The 21,973-nt window shown below is 39.9% G+C and overlaps 1 protein-coding gene across 3 annotated transcripts in view; it reads right to left on the bottom strand.

Moving 5' to 3' along the window:
* The window catches only part of LOC133572602 (eukaryotic translation initiation factor 4 gamma 1-like), a 99,242-nt gene that overhangs the window by 52,806 nt on the left and 24,463 nt on the right, over positions 1–21,973 (bottom strand). Inside the window, exons 4-7 of one of the 3 annotated variants that reach the window (XM_061925420.2) lie at positions 20,680–20,712; positions 20,193–20,213; positions 19,606–19,791; positions 14,873–14,975 (exon numbers count right to left, since the gene is read on the bottom strand). In XM_061925420.2, the coding sequence (XP_061781404.2) occupies positions 14,873–14,975; positions 19,606–19,791; positions 20,193–20,213; positions 20,680–20,712 (343 nt within the window). Of the gene's footprint in view, positions 1–2,501; positions 2,647–14,872; positions 14,976–19,605; positions 19,792–20,192; positions 20,214–20,679; positions 20,713–21,973 lie in introns of those variants that run through there. The other 2 variants (XM_061925421.2, XM_061925423.2) reach the window with 2 other exon arrangements.

Below are 21,973 nucleotides of genomic sequence, written 5' to 3'. Positions count from 1 at the left end.
CTCCAACCAAGTATTGAGTATTGGACATGCTCATATTTTTCATTTTCATACTTTTCAGTTGGCCAACATTTCTAAAAATCCCTTTTTTGTATTAGCCTTAAGTAATATTCTAATTTTGTGACACACGGAATTTTGGATTTTCATTTGTTGCCACTTCAAATCATCAAAATTAAATGAAATAAACATTTGAATGCATCAGTCTGTGTGCAATGAATAAATATAATGTACAAGTTACACCTTTTGAATGCAATTACTGAAATAAATCAAGTTTTTCAAAATATTCTAATTTACTGGCTTTTACCTGTATAATCCTATCCTTAGCATTACACCTGAGTGCACATTACTGTTACACACAACTCAAATTAAAGTGTTTTGAATCACTTGCATTTAAGAAAGAAACACCGTGTTGAGATCTGCAACCAACACAAAATTTGAGCACCATCGAAACAAAACTGAACTGTGTTCTTTTGACAAAAAGTATGCACAAAACTGGCTGGGAAAGCTGTGGCAGAACAAAACCTTGAATACCTAAGAACCCCATTGGAATAAAAAATAATTATTGGTCAATGAGAAAAAATAAAGATACCAATGGCTTAGTGAATTTGGTGGGAGTCCCTTAAGGTTTAAAATTACTTTTTTAAAGTATAAATATTAGGGGTGTAACAATTGATTCATATATAGACAGATCGATTTATATTCCTAAATTTCAAGCATATCGATCTGTGCTCAGCAAGTTTGCCTTCCGGAAGATAGGTATCGATCCAAAATCGTTTTAAAAGGGAATTGATCGATTTTATTGATGCTAGAAAAAAAAACATTGAATTTAAAAACAGCAGACTTGATATGAAGTTCAGCACTTTTAATGATAAGAACGGTAAACCATAAGTCTATTTACCCGTCTGTGACGGCATCAAAACAAAAATGGTGGATGGCTACACTCATCGAAATAAGGTCATAACAAAAGCAAATGCCACAAGACAAAAGCATAAATTACAACACAAAAACTTTCAGCTACAGCACGATTGCAAATGCCATAACAGAGACAAACGACAACACAATATTATAAAGCTGCAACACAACTTTAAGCCAAAAAGGACGTGACAGCGAAGCAAGTTATGGCGACACACCGACTTCCGCAACACAACATGAAGTAATAAAAACTGGTAGCCTAAGAAAAGTAATTTCACTACAAACAATTAAATACAACAAATGCATCAAGGAGGCTACGGAAGTTAGGAAGCAAGGGGCCTACACCGTCAATAGGTATGAGGAAACATAAATGCTTACGCACACCTGAGACACTGTACTTCATCGGCGAGTCACATTGCTTGATTTTTTGTTTGTTTTTGCTGAAACATTACTAAATTGATTTCAACTCTGAATAATTTCGGATCGGATCTTTCTGAAAAAATAACATTGTCCCTGAATTGTATCGGCAACCACAAATTGTTAAAACTAATATTACTATTATTAATATTACTCCACTATACATTACACTTCTAATCAATATGAAAGATAGTGTAGTTTCCATAATGCCGGGCAGTGTTGTGTTGTTTTCCCAAATTTTTTTCCATTTCAACCATCATGACCATTATAATTTAAAAACATGTTTGAGAGTTTTTTTCCCCTAAGTTTTTTTATGTAATATGTTTGCATGAAAGCAAAATTAAGAAGTCAAATAATGTACGGGGGTTTTTAGTTATAGCATATTGAGTCCAGAAACAAAGATCCATAGCTCCAATTTTTAAAACTGTTAAATAGCAGCAAAATTTGAAAACGCAACTAAATTTAACATATTTTGTATCTGCATGCAACCTTTAAAACAAAGGACATAAGGCTTGGAAAGGTCTATGGAGAGGCCTCTAAGCTCTGACATATCACACTCTTCACATAGTCATTCACTCCTGGCCTAACCCCATTAATAAAACAAATTATAGATTACGTCCATTAAAAAATGTTAAGTTTAAATAACCCCAATTTAGCATAAATACAAAAAATACTACAAGTTCAAAGTACTTCTGTTGGCTTACCCAGTCAATAATGTAAACAAGACATTCTGTTCTTCAAACTGATAGCCTTGTAACTTATACTAGCCTCAACCTTTGAGAATTATCTCTTTGTCAAAGGCAAGTAAGGACATACAAAATATTCAAAACTAAAGAGCTCAGCTCAACAGTAACTACACACACCAACTCTCCACCACTGCAAGCGTTACAGTCCAACTCACATTACTGAGTCGGCATTGTTGACCAGGACCAACACAGCCTAAATATAGTCAAAACCCACACAAGATAGTTTGCAAGAGGGAGAGGACAGACCGAGGGAGGCAGGGAGCCTGCTCACAACCAAAAAGCCAAAAGGAAGAATGTGACTTTTCTTGGACGGTGTCCCAAAACTGTAAATAAGAGGCATGAGATATGAGTATTCAAGCACAGGAGCATGTGCAGCTAAAGCATGGGGGTGAGCTAAAAAAGACAGACAGTAATTCTGAAGACACCTACCCTGAGAGTCCACCCCTTCCTGAGACCCACGATTCCCCATGCTGAATGTTTGCTAAGTGCAAAATAAGGTATGATTAGCAAAATGGAGAGTCGGGGTTGTTTCTCAACAAGCCTCATTTATTTGTCCCTGCCCTCTCTTCCCTTGTCAGCTCAGAATGATTTCTTTCAGCGCTTGGCTCTGCCTCTTTCAGTACTCCTCCCTCCGACCTTCGTGACTCTTTCCAGCCTTTCATTTTTTTTTACCTTCACACTCTCCCTCAAAAGTACATTGGCAGGCGAGCGGAAATGCACAGTAGGTGGACTAAGAGACCATAGTAGTCCTCAACTAAGACAAGACAAGGAGTCATACTAGTGAGTAGGGTTGTTCGGTATACCAGTAGTAATAAAGTACCGTGATACTAATTGATTGAAATCGGTACTATTCTGCCTTTGAAAAGTATCGGCACCGTTTTTTCATCTCAATGCCGCTGTGTGGCGGTGACGACAGACCCGAGGCGCATGATGTTGAGTATGTCAAAACGCACACACAAAGTGCATACAAGCAATAACATATTGGAGAGGAGGAATGGCAAAAAATGATAATTCTACTGGTTAATAAAGAGGGTGCGTGAAGCGAAACATGGAAGTATTTGGGCTTCAAAGCCAACGATAAAGGTGACGATTTAAACAATGAAGCAACGCGCTTGAAGTGTTGCTTTAAAACACGCCTCGCCAAATGTGGCGATTAATATTACAACCTTTGCTTCAAACTTAAGTCAACATTTAAATAATAAGCATTCGGATCTGCACAAGGAGTTTAAAGAGTGACAGGTAATGATGTTGTTGTTACACCTGTCCTGCTGTTCTGTTCCAGTGCAGACCGTAGTAGCGGTGCACAGGGCAGACATTCACTTCAGGGTCGATGTTTTCGTGGGGTTAACACTTCACTTTACTCGTCAATAGGTTTGCTAAGCTTTGCTTTGAGGTCAGAATGACAAGGCCGTCGATTTGTTACGATCTGGTTGCTTTATTGTTAGTTTTGCAGGACACAACTGGACCTGTTCATCCTTCTACTTTGCAGTGCATGCGCTACCTCTCTCCTCTTTATTCGCCCACTCACTCACTGAAGTCACTCAGCCAACATGTTGCCATTCTCTTAAACACACACACTACTCTCATAAGTAAACTAGCTCCCCTGCTGTGCACATGTAGATACGTAGATGCACACACACACAGCTGCTTGGATTGATGTCAAATTAAAACTGCCCAATTAGCAGTCAACTAATGCAAGTGAAAATACTATATTTTGTGTTTTATCTTTAACTACTGCATGTTTACCTGCTACATGGCTTATCTGTGTACATTTATCCACAGTTTTGTTTTTAGTACTTACTAATAATTGGATTTTTCTTAAAGCACAGACCACCATAAATTATGAAGCATTTTATTACATTCTAACCTAATCCTTGCTTATGGCAGACTATATTCTGTATATATATTATTCTGTGTTGTGTCCTTGGGCAAGACACTTCACCCCTTGCTCCTGATGGCTGCTGGTTAGCGCCTTGCATGGCAGCTCCCGCCATCAGTGTGTGAATGTGTGTGTGAATGGGTGAATGTGGAAATATTGTCAAAGCGCTTTGAGTACCTTGAAAGTAGAAAAGCGCTATACAAGTATAACCCATTTATCATTTATTATTTACACATATTATGTATATATTCGTATACATGTTAGATTTTTTATCGCTATATTAGTCTATTTATACCTGCATTGTCCTTTCCATCCTTACACTTTCCATCATTGTAACTGAGCGACTGTGTTGAACAATTTCCCTTGTGGATCATTAAAGTTTGTCTAAGTCTAAGTCTAAGTCTATATGTAATGTGGAAAATTGTTCTTTGAGTGCAACAAGAAAAGCCCAATGTGTTTAATGCCCTTTAATTTATAATTTAACCTTCTACAATTGTTCTTTGAGCGCAATAAAAAAACATATGTTTATTGTATTGTAAGATTTTCTGTTTAAATAAAGCCAATATTGAAATTTTTTGTAGTTCCCTTATAGTATCGAAAAGTGCAGATATACATATAATTTGGTACCGGCACCAAATTATTGGTATCGGGACAACCCTACTAGTGAGGCAATACACACTAAAGCCTACAAGTATAAAAGCTACGCCTTAACTGGGCAGAAACTAACAAGCAATATGAACCGGAAATCAGTTTTAATTTAAAAGATGTGATCTCCCTCTCTCGCTCCCCGTGGGCATTATATACAAACCCTGTTTCCATATGAGTTGGGAAATTGTGTTAGATGTAAATATAAACGGAATACAATGATTTACAAATCATTTTCAACCCATATTCAGTTGAATATGCTACAAAGACAACATATTTGATGTTCAAATTGATAAACATTTTTTTTTTTTGCAAATAATCATTAACTTTAGAATTTGATGCCAGCAACACGTGACAAAGAAGTTGGGAAAGGTGGCAATAAATACTGATAAAGTTGAGGAATGCTCATCAAACACTTATTTGGAACATCCCACAGGTGTGCAGGCTAATTGGGAACAGGTGGGGGCCATGATTGGGTATAAAAACAGCTTCCCAAAAAATGCTCAGTCTTTCACAAGAAAGGATGGGGCGAGGTACACCCCCTTTGTCCACAACTGCGTGAGCAAATAGTCAAACAGTTTAAGAACAACGTTTCTCAAAGTGCAATTGCAAGAAATTTAGGGATTTCAACATCTACGGTCCATAATATCATCAAAAGGTTCAGAGAATCTGGAGAAATCACCCCACGTAAGCGGCATGGCCGGAAACCAACATTTAATGACCGTGACCTTTGATCCCTCAGACGGCACTGTATCAAAAACCGACATCAATCTCTAAAGGATATCACCACATTGGCTTAGGAACACTTCAGAAAACCACTGTCACTAAATACAGCTTGTCGCTACATCTGTAAGTGCAAGTTAAAGCTCTACTATGCAAAGTGAAGGCCATTTATCAACAACATCCAGAAACTCCGCCGGCTTTTCTGGGCCCGAGATCATCTAAGATGGACTCATGCAAAGTGGAAAAGTGTTCTGTGGTCTGACGAGTCCACATTTCAAATTGTTTTTGGAAATATTCGACATTGTGTCATCCGGACCAAAGGGGAAGCGAACCATCCAGACTGTTATCAACGCAAAGTTCAAAAGCCAGCATCTGTGATGGTATGGGGGTGCATTAGTGCCCAAGGCATGGGTAACTTACACATCTGTGAAGGCACTATTAATGCTGAAAGGTACATACAGGTTTTGGAACAACATATGCTGCCATCGAAGCGCCGTCTTTTTCATGGACGCCACTGCTTATTTCAGCAAGACAATGCCAAGCCACATTCAGCACGTGTTACAACAACGTGGCTTCGGAAAAAAAGAGTGCTGGTACTTTCCTGGCCCGCCTGCAGTCTAGACCTGTCTCCCATCGAAAATGTGTGGCGCATTATGAAGCGTAAAATACGACAGCGAAGACCCCGGACTGTTGAACGACTGAAGCTCTACATAAAACAAGAATGGGAAAAATTCCAATTTCAAAGCTTCAACAATTAGTTTCCTCAATTCCCAATCGTTTATTGAGTGTTGTTAAAAGAAAAGGTGATGTAACACAGTGGTGAACATGCCCTTTCCCAACTATTTTGGCACATGTTGCAGCCATGAAATTCAAAGTTAATTATTATTTGCAAAAAAAAAATAAAGTTTATGAGTTTGAACATCAAATATCTTGTCTTTGTAGTGCGTTCAATTGAATATGGGTTGAAAAGGATTTGCAAATCATTGTATTCCGTTTATATTTACATCTAACACAATTTCCCAACTCATATGGAAACGGGGTTTGTACATAAACCCAAGTATTCTTTGAATGTGTGGCAACTCAAAACAAGAATGTTGATTGACTTCCTTCACTCATCATTTTAGTAGTTTTAGGCATATACAGTAAATGAATAAAGTCTAAAAATCGCAAATCAAATCGCGACTGTACCTTTAGGCAGAAAAATCGCAATTGTTTTTTTCCCTCAAAATCATGCAGCCCTATTTCCAGCGGGTTATCAAGTCTTACGCCTGTCACTTATAATGTGTAGGTGCACTGTTGACAGCATTGTCGCAATTGCATAACCTTTAGGTGTATAAAAAATACTGATAGCCATATAATTTTTGCAGAATGACCAGTCCTCCTGTACAGGCCCAATTAATAATCAGTACCCAGAAATACTAGTACTCGGTATACATCCCTAATCATAACTGTGCTGTCCAGTCGTTATATCTTGTATTCTTACACGACTGAGTCTCATTTGCAAGTATGCTTTCATTTCAGTTTGTCCAAATATGCCGGTTTGCCCGAAAAGTGCTTGAGCCACTGCCAAGTCTGCAACTGGACATAACGTCACATGCAGACAACACCAGTTTAGAATATTTCAAAAGTTTTAAGTTTGGCAAGTGAATTTCTCATCATCTAAAAAAATTTAAAATAAAAAACCTTGTAAGCAAAGACTAGTCATCTCTCAAAGACAGCTTTGATTTGATAACAGGGGAAGAAGTAAGTCTAACATCCATGAAATTACAGTACCTCCCCAAATGACGCAAGGCTGAAAAAAAATCATAAATATCAATGGCCCTTGATCCCTTCGAAAGCATATTGGATTTGGAAATCATTGCAGCACGGTGAAAGAGGGGTTAGTGCGTCTGCCTCACAATACGAAGGTGCTGAGTAGTCTGGGGTTCAATCCCAGGCTCGGGATCTTTCTGTGTGGAGTTTGCATGTTCTCCCCGGGACTGCGTGGGTTCCCTCCGGGTACTCCGGCTTCCTCCCACCTCCAAATACATGCACCTGGGGATAGGTTGATTGGCAATACTAAATTGGCCCTAGTGTGTGAATGTGAGTGTGAATGTTGTCTGTCTATCTGTGTTGGCCCTGCGATGAGGTGGCGACTTGTCCAGGGTGTACCCCGCCTTCCGCCCGATTGTAGCTGAGATAGGCTCCAGCGCCCCCCGCGACCCCGAAGGGAATAAGCGGTAGAAAATGGATGGATGGATGGATGAATGGAAAAAACCTGATCGCACACATGGTAACATAATTAAAAAGTGGTTGGGAAAAAATACAATGACCATGCTTTTTAACAGTTAGAAAGGAGTCCGCTTAAGTCGATCATGCTTTTGTTAACAAGTCTATCACGACCAACTCAAGTCCATTTTCTTCTCATTACTAAAAAATGTCTGCTTAAAGGGGTCATATAATGCAAAGCCAAATTTATTTTCTGTTGTCACCTGTTTTTATGTAATTGGGATCCCTATAAATCCAGAAAATACTAGATTAAACCAGAGGCATGGCGCAAATTTTTATAAACCAATCTTGCCTACTTCCAAACTTGCTCCAAATTTTGAAATAGTATAGTAACATGTTTTGTCTTAGTTACATCAACAGGTATCTTCATATAAGGTAGAGGTTTACCCAAAGAGCTTTGTGCAAGTCCGCCACTTTCATTCATTTTTAGGCCAAAACTGTATCCTCTGATGTTGCCATTTCTAATAAAATGCTGCGTAAAGTTCTAGCCAGTGACGTGCAGTCACTAGAGGGAGGTGAGGCGGGGCCTCACCTGCCATCATGGAAAGAAAAAAAATGTAAAAAGAAAAACATTTTATTAAATTGTTAAATGTATCCAGTGATTATACTATAAAGTTATTTTCCATTTAATTTCACCAGTTTTAGATTCTTTTTATTCAAAATCGTTGAATTTTCACATTTGCCGTTCAAATACTGAGAACAGACGGTGCGGTGATCAGCAGCCAGTTGAGGCACGTCACTCAGTTGTGCCTCACCATGGATTGCGGAGTCGGCTAACTGCTGGCCTGCTGTGCAGTGAGACCGTATTCCTATATGAATTATATTATACATTTCTATAGTTTAGTTAGCTGAGGTATATAATATACAGTGTATTTTGTCAACAACTGTATGTGTGTAACGTATTTCTTGTGCTGAGCAATCATAAAACTGCTGCGAAGATGCACTGTGTGAGGCTCGCAGTAATCCCGCCCCCTGGTGGTAGAGAATGCACTCCCGCCGTAGAATGCACCCCCTGACGGGAGTGTTATATCAACTAAAGCCCACACTTAAATGTGATTCCATATTTTTTTTCCAGGGGTTGAAGCGGTAGAAAATGGATAGAGGTTTGTGTGTGGATTGACGAACAAAAATGCATCTATGGGAAACACTGCAAAAGTACATAATCAGAACTGTCAAATCTAAAGCCATTCACTTAAACAATATTTATATAATGATTATTAAAATAGATCTAACAATAATTTTAACAAACTGAATATTCTTACAGAATCTACTCTATTAAACTTTATGAAATGACGTCCAATAATACTATTACTGTATTTGAAGCACCCTATTAATAGATTTTTGTAAGTCTGGAGTCAAATAGTTTATTTACTGTACTTTATGCACCAACACCTGTTAAGTCTGAGGTCAGAGATGTTACATGCTGTACTCTTGCTATGCACAGACACCCAAAAACCTCTAGAGGGTGCAACATGGTTGAAGATGGAATAAAATGTGAAAAAGAAGTAGACTAAGCAGGTGCTGCTTAATAAATGTGAATATGATTAACATGTTTATTTCAGTAATTTCATTTAAAAATGGGATTAAACATTTGATTTTATATGCAATCACTACACACAGACTGATATATTTCAAGTGTTTATTTCTTTTAATTTGAAAGATTATAACTGAAAACTGATGAAAATCCCAAATTCCGTACCTCAGAAAATTTGAATATTATTTATCCATCCATCCATTTTCTATCGCTTGTCAGGGTTAGGGTTAGGGTTAACCCTAACCCTAACCCCTAGGTTGCGGGGGGTGCTGGAGCCAATCTCAGCTGCTAGAGATGCGCGGATAGGCAATATTTTCATCCGCAACCGCATCAGAAAGTCGTCAACCATCCGCAATCCACCCGATCTAACATTTGATCAGAACCGCATCCGCCCGCCATCCGCCCGCACCCGCCCGTTGTTATATATCTAATATAGACGATGCAAGGCATTAGTGAGGTTATAAAGCTTTTGCCTGTTAAAGAAAAGAGACTGATCCAATGCAGCATTCGCGTGCCACGCTGTCACGACCCAGACGCACACCAGTGCGCAATCATATGGGAGCCGCGCTGAGCGCACCTCCAAGCGCGTCTCGCTGCCGGCGACGGCCGGGTATATGGGCCCGACGCTCCAGCGCCATCCATTTTCAGGGCTAGTTGATTCGGCAGGTGGGTTGTTACACACTCCTTAGCGGGTTCCAACTTCCATGGCCACCGTCCTAGCTGCTGTCTATATCAACCAGGGTGAGCCCCACCCCTTTCGTGAGCGCACTGCGCGCGGAGTGACCCCTGTTACGCGACCCCGGCAACAGGGGTGGCGGGCAGGTAAGCTGCGCGGGCGGAGCGCGCGGAGTGACCCCTGTTACGAGCCCCCGGCCACGGGGGTGGCGGGCAGGTAAGCTGCTTACCTGCTGCGCGTGACGCCGGCCGCGGCGAAGGCGGACGAGGCGGGGTGTCGGTGCGGTGGGCGCGGTGGTGACCCTGGACGTGCGTCGGGCCCTTCTCGCGGATCGCCTCAGCTACGGCTCCCGGTGGGGCCCTCTCGGGGGAAGGGGCCTCGGTCCCGGACCCCGGCGAGGCGTCGGGGGCCTTCTCCGCTCCGTAAAAGTGTCCATCTCTTTTTTTTTTTCTTCTGTTGTGGCATATGCTGCAGGTGCCTGCTCGTTTTTCGTATGTGGGTAACAACATTTAACTATGTATATATATTTCCGAATTGGTTTAACTGCCACCCGCCTGAATCTATTTAAAATCTAATTTTTTAAAATTTCAATCGCCCGACTCGACCCGACCCGACCCGCTGATAAAATCTAATTTTTTAAATTGTCATCCGCCCGATTCGCGGATAATCCGCGGACTCCGCGGTTGTGCCCGCAAACCGCGCATCTCTATCAGCTGCATTTTGGCGGAAAGCGGGGTGCACCCTGGACAAGTCGCCACCTCATCGCAGGGCCAACACAGATAGACAGACAACATTCACACTCACATTCACACACTAGGGCCAATTTAGTGTTGCCAATCAACCTATTCCCAGGTGCATGTTTTTTGGAGGTGGGAGGAAGCCGGAGTAGCCGAAGGGAACCCACGCAGTCACGGGGAGAACATGCAAACTCCACATAGAATGATCCCGAGCCCAGGATTGAACTCAGGACCTTCGTATTATGACCAATAAAAAAAAGATTTTAGAAATGTTGGCCAGCTGAAAAGTATGATCATGGGCAGCTCTCAATACTTAGTCAGGGCTTCTTTTGCCTGAATTACAGCAGCAATATAGTGTTACAAGGACTCCATCAGTCTGTGGCACTCCTCAGGTGTTATTAGAAGCGCAGATTGCTCTGATAGTGACCCCAAGCAGTTCCTAATGAATCTTCTATAAACATTTAATTCTTAGCAAATCTGACTGTCCCACTTACACATCTAATGTGTACCGTAACCTGCATCTCCATAACGTTGGTCAGCAGCAGGAAGCATGAAGTGCTCTAAAAATTCCTGGTAGACGGCTGCCGAGACCTTGGACCTAAGAAAACACAGTGGAACAAAACCAGCAGAGATGACACTCAAACTTTACAGTAAAATTTCCAGTCAGTGATGGTTTGGGGTGGAAATTTTAAAGTAAAGTCTCCTGTCAGTGATGGTTTAGGGAGACATGTGATCTGCTGGTGTTGGTCCACTGTGTTTTCTGAGGTCCACGGTCACTGCAGCCACCTAACAGGAAGTTTTAGAATACCTCATACTTGACGCTGCTGACCAACCTAATGAAAAATCAGATTTCATATTCCAACAGAACTTGGCACCTTCACACAGTGCCAAAACTACCAGTATCTGGTTTAAAGACCATGGCACCCCCGTCCTAAATTGGCCAGCAAACTCGCCTGACCTGAACCCCATAGTAAATGTATCTGTGAGTCATATATATTCTAAATTGACCAGCAAACTCGCCTGACCTCAACCCCATAGTAAATGTATCTGTGAGTCATATACAAACCCTGTTTCCATATGAGTTGGGAAATTGTGTTAGATGTAAATATAAACGGAATACAATGATTTGTGAATAATTTTCAACCCATATTCAGTTGAATGCACTACAAAAACAACAAATTTGATGTTCAAACTCATAAACTTTATTTTTTTTTGTTGCAAATAATCATTAACTTTGAATTTCATGGCTGCAACACGTGCCAAAGTAGTTGGGAAAGGGCATGTTCACCACTGTGTTACATGGCCTTTCCTTTTAACAACACTCAGTAAACGTTTGGGAACTGAGGAGACACATTTTTGAAGCTTCTCAGGTGGAATTCTTTCCCATTCTTGCTTGATGTACAGCTTATGTTGTTCAACAGTCCGGGGGTCTCTGTTGTGGTATTTTAGGCTTCATAATGCGCCACACATTTTCAATGGGAGACAGGTCTGGACTACAGGCAGGCCAGTCTAGTACCCGCACTCTTTTACTATGAAGCCACGTTGATGTAACACGTGAATTGGCATTGTCTTGCTGAAATAAGCAGGGGCGTCCATGGTAACGTTGCTTGGATGGCAACATATGTTGCTCCAAAACCTGTATGTACCTTTCAGCATTAATGGCGCCTTCACAGATGTGTAAGTTACCCATTCCTTGGGCACTAATACACCCCCATACCATCACAGATGCTGGCTTTTCAACTTTGCGCCTATGACAATCCGGATGGTTCTTTTCCTCTTTGGTCCGGAGGACACGACGTCCACAGTTTCCAAATAATATTTGAAATGTGGACTCGTCAGACCACAGAACACTTTTCCACTTTGTATTAGTCCATCTTAGATGAGCTCAGGCCCAGCGAAGCCGACGGCGTTTCTGGGTGTTGTTGATAAACGGTTTTCGCCTTGCATAGGAGAGTTTTAACTTGCACTTACAGATGTAGCGACCAACTGTTGATACTGACAGTGGGTTTCTGAAGTGTTCCTGAGCCCATGTGGTGATATCCTTTACACACTGATGTCGCTTGTTGATGCAGTACAGCCTGAGGGATCGAAAGTCGCTGCTTACGTGCAGTGATTTCTCCAGATTCTCTGAACCCTTTGATGATATTACAGACCGTAGATGGTGAAATCCCTAAATTCCTTGCAATAGCTGGTTGAGAAAGGTTTTTCTTAAACTGTTCAACAATTTGCTCATGCATTTGTTGACAAAGTGGTGACCCTCGCCCCATCCTTGTTTGTGAATGACTGAGCATTTCATGGACTCTACTTTTATACCCAATCATGGCACCCACCTGTTCCCAATTTGCCTGTTCACCTGTGGGATGTTCCAAATATGTGTTTGATGAGCATTCCTCAACTTTATCAGTATTTATTGCCACCTTTCCCAACTTCTTTGTCACGTGTTGCTGGCATCAAATTCTAAAGTTAATGATTATTTGCAAAAAAAAAAAATGTTTATCAGTTTGAACATCAAATATGTGTTCTTTGTAGCATATTCAACTGAATATGGGTTGAAAATGATTTGCAAATCATTGTATTCCGTTTATATTTACATCTAACACAATATCCCAACTCATATGGAAACGGGGTTTGTATATTGTACATAAAAATACACATATACTCACGTACACACAGTTATTCATACATATACACATAGGTACCTACGCTCCCACATACATGCACAAATATAGCACATACCTACACACTCAAAGTTCGTATATCCACACACACATTCACTGTACCGGTACAAACATATACTGTACATATACATTCACTATACAAACATACATACATACAGGAATGTCTCAGAAAATTTGAAATATTGTGATAAAGTTCTTTATTTTATGTAATGCAATTAAAAAAACAAAAATGTCATACATTCTGGATTCATTCATTAGAACTTTATCACAATATTCTAATTTTCTGAGACAGTCCTGTATACACAATGTAAATATACAAGTACATATGCATACATACACTCATGCATATAATCACGTTTCATCTAACATAATAACGTTGTTGCCCTCTGGGAAACGGGGTTACACATCTATAAGGTTAATATAGTTGGGCTTCTCTTTCTTCCCCTCCATTTATCTGCTTTCTTTTGTATTTCAAGTTAACATTACATAAATGTATTGTTGCATTTGAAACAATTGTATTGTTGATAGAGGTAATTATTGTTAATATTCATTATCAATAGTGCTATTTCTATTGGTATTTGTTTAGCTCCATTTGTAGTGTAATAATGTTCATTGTCATTTCTGTATTATCATTTATTTCACTAACTGCTTCTTTGCTATCACTTTTACCATCATATTTGTACATATCGTATTTGCTGATGTTGTTCTGTTGTTATTGTTGTTGTGTTTGCTGTTGTCTCTCTGTCTTATCACCCTCTTGTTCCCACAATTTCCCCCCCCCGTTATCCTTTTTTTCTCTTTCTATTCCCTCCTGCCCCGGCCCGGCTGCACCAAATAATAATATAAATCCATTTAATAATGTCAAATACAAATAAGGCAACAAGAGAAGTATCCCACACTTCTCTTTGGTAAAGTGAATTTGTACAGCCGATATGGCTATCTACATCAACTATATGATTTGCCTGAAAAGCTGGACAGGACAAAAAAAACAAAAATAGTAAATGTCTCCGGTATTGTCAAGAAGAAAATGCGATAGGCCAGACCTAACAATGCAGAAGAGCTGAGGGCCAATATTAGACCAACCTGGGCTCTCATAACAACTGAGGAGTGCCATAGATTGATCAAGTCCATGGCACACCGTATTGCTTCAGTAATTCAGGCAAAAAGAGCACCGACAAAGTATTGAGAGCTGTACATGTTCATACTTTTCACGTATACGTTTCAGTTGGCCAACATTTCTAAAATCATTTTTTAATAGGTTAGAAGTAATATTCTATTTTCTGAAATATTGAATATGGGATTTTCATTAGTTTTCAGTTATAGACAACAGAATTCCATCCATCCATTTTCTAAAGAAAACACCACTTAAAATATATCAGACTGTGTGCAATGAATGTATATAAAATGCAAGTTTCACTTTTTGAATGAAATTACTGAAATAAATCAAGTTTTTGGTCATATTCTAATTTATTGAGCAGCACCTATATAATGTTTAGTGCAGCTACACAAAGGAATTTGGATTTTCTCTATTTTGCAATTCCATGGCACAAACAGGACAGACAAACAACTATTCACTCTCACCCCTATGGGTAATTCAGAGTGTCCAGTTGCATTGCTGTGCTTAGTATGTAAGTGGCTCCAGGGAGGCAGATACACTTACCATAACTACTGTATTCAGCAGGGCTGGTACCTGGGTAGAAACCTGGAGTGCCAGCGGGTACATTGTATTGCTGGGGTGTGGCCACGTAGGTTGGTGAGCGGTACTAAGAAGACAGGTGAGTGGACAAGACAGTGTAAGAGGAAAAAAGCCATTTGTTTGAGACATAGCAAAGATTCACCAAGGTGGAAAAAAAACAGCCAGCTGACATTTAGTTTTTTTGATTGTCATTCTGCACAGGGGTGTATTATTAGCACTATACATGTCAAAAATATTTTTCACTCTCTTAAGGACAGCGACATCTGTCAAAAAATCCTCAAAATGTTGAAGACCCTCCAACAAAAAATCAGATAAGTCGTGTTAAAAGACAAATTAATTCAAGTTGTACCAATTACAATTTGCATGTCAAACTATATATACACTGTGTACACAATTATTAAGCAACGATAAGTCAAGTCTAGGCTAAAAACCCTTCCTCTATGAAAAAGATATGTTCTTCATCTAGTACTACAGGAAAGTCTGCATTTTTCAAAATACCCATAATTTTCACATGTTACACCCAAAACATGTTAAAGGGACAAAAGCGCCACACAAGTTAAAGCCCAGTATCCTATGGAAACACGCAATTGTGTGCAAGTTTTTGCTATCGAGCTATTGATTTGAGGTCAATTTGAAGAATTTGGAAATTGTGCTTGTTTTCATTATTCCACCCGTCATTTGTTTTTTAATCTTTAAAGGGGAACTACAATTTTTGGGGAATTTTACATTGTTAGCCACATTTTGCTTCTGTGTTTTTTTTGGATTTAGAATACACACACAAAAAAAAAAAAGACATATGTGTTCTTGTCTCACATAAGAATTTTGAATAAGTAAAATTACAAAAAAAAAAGGCCTTGAGGGTTAAAGAACAATGGCATAAAATGTCATAATGGTGTGTTTCATTTACCTGGAACGTTTAAAGTTGGCACTGGGATTGACATCACAGCCGAGTTGTGAGCATTCCAGTTACGAGGTTGGATGTCAAGATGGCCATATCCACAAAAGCTATTTTTGCGCTTGCCTTGTCTGAATATGAACAACTTACGGGAAAATATGGACTATTTCTTCAACCATTAAACACAGTAGAAGAGGAAAGACAGATGCTATTGCTCGCAACGTAGAACATACACACACGCACAGTCTATTTTCAGTTGCATTTACGATCAAATTACTTAAAGAAAAAGTGTCGCACGAAAAGGAATTTCAACCCTTTCATTGCATTTTGCTCCTAAAATAAATCCATGCAAATGTGATAAAACTAAAGTAACATTTTCACCCATCTGTGTAGCATGTTTAAAATAAATGTAACCCATAATCATTTCAAAATTGGACCGTGATTGACGCGGAAGTGTTGATCACTTGCGCTGAGAGTACAAGAGGGTGAAGTGAAGTGTGAAGTGAATTATATTTATATAGCGCTTTTCTCTAGTGACTCAAAGCGCTTTTACAGAGTGAAACCCAATATCCAAGTTGTATTTTTAAACCAGTGTGGGTGGCACTGGGGGACAGGTGGGTAAAGTGTCTTGCCCAAGGATACAACAGCAGTGACTAGGATGGCAGAAGCGGAGATCGAACCTGGAACCCTCAAGTTGCTGGCACGGCCACTCTACCAACCGAGCTATACCGCCCTAAGTGCCGTGCCCAACGACACAATAAAAGATCACATGTACATAGGTTATGCACCTTTGGCAGAAATTACAGCCTCAAGTCTTTGAATACGATGCTACAAGCTCAGCACAACTTTCTTTGGGCAGTTTCGCTCATTCCCCTTTGCAGCAACTCAAACTCCATCAGGTTGGTTGGTTTTCATACAGAGTGGCTCTGTACAGTGCTGCACTCATCGTTCCCTCTATCCTGGCTAGAGATGCCGATAAATGCATTAAAATGTAATATCGGAAATTATCGGTATCGTTTTTTTAATTATCGGTATCGTTTTTTTCGTTGTTTTTTTTTATATTAAATCAACATAAAAACACAAGATACACTTACAATAAGTGCGCCAACCCAAAAAAACCCCCTCCAACATTTACACTCATTCACACAAAAGGGTTGTTTCTTTCTGTTATTAATATTCTGGTTCCTACATTATATATCAATATATATCAATACAGTCTGCAGGGATACAGTCCGTAAGAACACATGATTGTGCGTGCTGCTGGTCCACTAATAGTACTAACCTTTAACAGTTAATTTTACAAATTTTCATTAATTACTAGTTTTTATGTAACTGTTTTTATATTGTTTTACTTTCTTTTTTATTCAAGTAAATGTTTTTAATTTATTTATCTTATTTTATTAAAACATTTTTAAAGTACCTTATCTTCACCATAACTGGTTGTCCAAGTTAGGCATAATAATGTGTTAATTCCATGACTGTAAATATCGGTTGATATCGGTATCGGTTGATATCGGTAATTAAAGAGTTGGACAATATCGGAATATCGGATATCGGCAAAAAGCCATTATAGGACATCCCTAACCCTGGCTAGTTTCCCAGTTCTTACGGCTGAAAAACATCCCCACAACATGATGCTGTTACCTCCATGCGTCACAGTAAAGATGGCATTGGCTTGGTGATGAGGGGTCACTAAACCATACAGGCCTGATTGGTGGACTGCTGCAGAGATGGTTGTACTTGTGGAATGGGCAATGGGCAAAACTGCCCAAAGATAGGTTAAAAAGACTTGTGGCTGTAATTGCTGCCAATGGTGCATCAACATAGTTTTGAGCAAAAGCTGTGAATACTTATGTACAAGTGTTTTTGTATTTGTTTAGTTTTAAAAAATTTGCAGAATTTGTTTTAAGAAACCTTTCCACAATGTCATTATGGGGTATTATAAGTACAGTTTTGAAGACAAATATGAACTCCATTTTGGAACAAGGCTGTAACAAAAAACATTTAGAAAAAGTGAAGCGCTGTAAATGGCTGATTTTTTAGCACAACAAAAATCAGAAGTGCAAATGACGGATATTATAGAAGCTTATATTACCGTATTTTCCGCACTATAAGGCGCACCTAAAAACCACAAATTTTCTCAAAAGCTAACAGTGCGCCTTATAACCCGGTGCGCTTTATTACGATTAATTTTCATAAAGTTTCGATCTCGCAACTTCGGTAAACAGCCGCCATCTTTTTTCCCGGTAGAACAGGAAGCGCTTCTTCTTCTACGCAAGCAACCGCCAAGGAAAGCACCCGCCCCCATAGAACAGGAAGCGCTTCACCCGCCCCCATAGAACAGGAAGCGCTTCACCCGCCCCCGGAAGAAGAAGAAAAAACGCGCGGATATCACCGTACGTTTCATTTCCTGTTTACATCTGTAAAGACCACAAAATGGCTCCTACTAAGCGATCCGGTTCATAAAAAGACGCAATCTCTCCATCCGCACACGGATTACTACCGTATTTCACAGCAACTGAACCGCACTGTGGAACGGGAGCACGTACGGTGAATATTCGCACCACAGGGAATGAGAAGTCATCCTTCACTGTGGTTCTAGCTTGCCATGCTAACTTCCACTCATGGTGATATTCAAAAGGAAGACCTTGCCAAAAGAGACCTTTCCAGCCGGCGTCATCATAAAAGCTAACTCGAAGGGATGGATGGATGAAGAAAAGATGAGCGAGTGGTTAAGGGAAGTTTACGCGAAGAGGCCGGGTGGCTTTTTTCACACAGCTCCGAAGGCGAACACACCTTCACTAAGACGGGCAGACAGCCTCGGACGACATACGCCAACATTTGCCAGTGGATCGTAAATGCTTGGGCAGATATTTCGGTCACAACTGTGGTCCGAGCTTTCCGGAAGGCAGGATTCACAGAACAACAGCGACACTGACTCCCGATGACTTCTACGAGACGGAACCGGCCATTTTGGATACCACGCTTGCGCAACTTTTCAATTCGGACACCGAAGACGAAGAATTCGAAGGATTTACGAATGAAGAATAACTTCAGAAGGTGAGCGCTATGTTTATTTTGTGTGTTGTGACATTAACGTTCGAGCAACATTATGTTACTATTGCTCTACACCATTTTGAATTTTACTATGTTTGTGATTGCACATTTGCGTACATTTTGGGACAGAGTTGTTAGAACGCTGGTTTTCAATATATTATTAAAGTTTGACTGAACTATCTGACTGTTTTTTTGACATTCACTTTAGCGCAGCGTTTTTTTGACATTCACTTTAGCGCAGCGTAGGCGCGGTTTATAGTCCGGGGCGGCTTATTGGTGGACAAAATTATGAAATATGTAATTCATAGAAGGTGCGGCTAATAATCCGGTGCGCCTTATAGTGCGGAAAATACGGTACTGTTTACATTCAGAACAGCAACTCGAGGGTGGTGAGAATGCTCCAACTTTCCGAGTGGGAAATCAGACATCAAGGGCCATTCCAGTTGAAATTCCGACTTCCCAGTACAAATGTAACACACGATTATTCCTCACCTGTCCTAACCCTAATTGGGAACTAGTGTGCCCTTCTTAAACAAGAGATTTACAGTGAAGTAAAAACGTTTTTTTTTAAAAAGTTGATGGGGAACAGATCAGGCAACTGGCAGCCTTTGATTGATGGACAGTATTTGAGGGGTTTTCAATCTCAAAACCCCTAAATTGTTGATTAAAAATAAAATCCTCAAAAACATAACATGCCAAATATTTGTGCACACAGTGTAGAATGCTTTATACATTTTGCCTATACCTGGCCTGGTATAAAATAGGCCGCTCCCTGTGGTGAGCTGGGGAAAGACAGCTGTTGTCCTGGGATCATCATCATTTGGGAGCCAGGGTAGACGTGGGTGGAAGTCACAGACCGAGGAGCACTGTTGGGTGGAACGCCACGAGGCCCACTACTGGGAGGCAGACTTGCTCTGTTAGTGTAGTAGGGCTGGATCATAGACAGGGGGTAATCCAAGGAGAGGGACCAAGGAAAAAGCACAGGTGAAAAATCCACATCAGGACACAAAATACGATAAAGAAATATGGTACGAAAGATAAATTAAATTATTGGTCCACAAAAAAAACAACTCAACTGATATTAGCTCTAAACCCTAGACTCATAGTAGGAACATAATGCAAGTCTGCCCCTGGATAAAAAGGCAACTAAGGCCGTTTCATTCAGAGCCTCCTCATTGACATTCTGCTGCTGACTTGGGAGGTGACTGCTGTAGCCAGCAAAATTAATTCAAGCCAAACGAAAAAGCAATACACAGGCACATATTTATTAGTCAGTTCTCAGGAGGAAGAGAAAAGAAGAAAGACAAATTGGGCAGTGGACGAAATACTAACCTGTAGTGATCTAAAGTTTCCCTTTAGCAGCACAAAGAAGACAGAAATACATGCATGAGGTGGGACAGTTTGAGAGAATACAGCACCACTGTCAGTGCAAAGCAGCAACAATACATTCTAAATCAAGCAGTGAATTACCAAGAAACATGCAGAGAAGGATCCCTCCTCCCTGAATGTAGTACAGTACTACCCAACATGAAAGAAGACCGAATAATTATCATTTAGATCTTTACTTGGTGCTGTTCATCTGCATATGCGGCTAACTTTTGTGTGATCCATTTTGTAAAACTAATATAAAAACGTTATAAAACCTGTGGTGAGTATATGAATAGCAGTAGACTTCTGAAATAAAATACTCCAAACAAAAAGACCAGATTATTTTAATTCCGGCAATTGTTCATGCGGTTCAAAACTAATACATTGGTAATATTTTGTTTTGTGTTTATTGAAATGCTTCTTGTTATATAGTCAGTGATGCTGTTAGTACCTGTTGATGTAAAGGCCTGGGCCCTGAGGCAAACTAGAAGAGGAGAGGCAGACATTGAAGACATTAAAGACAAAAAAAAAAAAAAAGTACCAGACCCATGCTTCACTCAAGCGGACTAACTCATTTCAGCTCTGCAGCATTAAAGCCAAACATTAAAACTATTTAAAACAAGAAGCATCTGTATCATCCTGTATTGGCTTTCTGTTCACCTCTTTCCCTACACCATATTTGGAAAACATTTGCCTTGTGAGTTTCACCAAGTGACGCTCCTGTCAGTGACACAAATGGGCTTCTGTGTACTGATGTATTTTAAAGGGGACCTATGACGATTTTAGTCTACATTTAAAACATATCCGTGTGGTCTATATATGTATAGGATATGCTTTGGTGTAAATTTTACATAAATCTTACCCCACAGTCAGAAATATAATCCGTTTTTTAGTCTGTCCACAAGGTGTTAGTGGAAGAGATTACAAATAAAACCATGCCGTACTCTCTCCGAAAGTATAATAATGTATTTTTTTATTTAATGTACACTGTTTATCTTGGAATCATCACCGCAATATTTTTTCCAGACATGGTCGAATATAAACAAACAAATGGATGGATGGATGAATTATATAGATTAACCCTGTCATAACAGTTATACCTGCACACTCTTTGGTTGATTCAGAGAGTGAATGAAAAAAAATGCTTTTAGCTGCATTTACGTCACTCTATGTCGCACATCGGTGTTTTTTGGCACATGCCACGATTAGAGTTTACCTTTTTTGTGTGTTTCCTCATGGTCTGAAGCAGAGTGGCTGAAAGCTTGACTTAGGATCCGTTTTACTAAGATTTAAATAACATGCGCTAAACAGCGTTTGCAAACTATAGGTGTGTAATATTAGTTGGCGTGTAGGGTTTTGAGGGATAAATCGATGCAACCGGATATCCCGTTTCACAAGCAAGCAATTTGGCTGCGTCGGTAGCAGCCGTTACAATCAATAAAAATAAGCTCCGTGTTTTAGGTTACTTGAGTGCAGAATCAAGTCCCGGAAATTGCGCGAGACTAGCAATCAGTTGACAATCTTCAAAACAGCTCGAGAGCCAAGAAAGTCTGCAAAATGATTCATAGACATGCTCCGTTAGCTTACCTTACTGAAGACGAGAATAAACATTAGCAAACATATATAGCAGCGCCGTCCACTCGTGCATCTTTGTAGGCAAGCTAGCGGCTATTGTTACTCCACTTTGCACAGCAGCTTCCAAGTCAGCAATGCTCGCCTCCAGTGCAGCAAATAAAATGTGTTTA

Source organism: Nerophis lumbriciformis, linkage group LG30, assembly GCF_033978685.3.
Source record: "Nerophis lumbriciformis linkage group LG30, RoL_Nlum_v2.1, whole genome shotgun sequence".
Taxonomy (NCBI): Eukaryota; Metazoa; Chordata; class Actinopteri; order Syngnathiformes; family Syngnathidae; genus Nerophis; species Nerophis lumbriciformis.
This window is presented reverse-complemented; position numbering and strand designations above follow the sequence as displayed.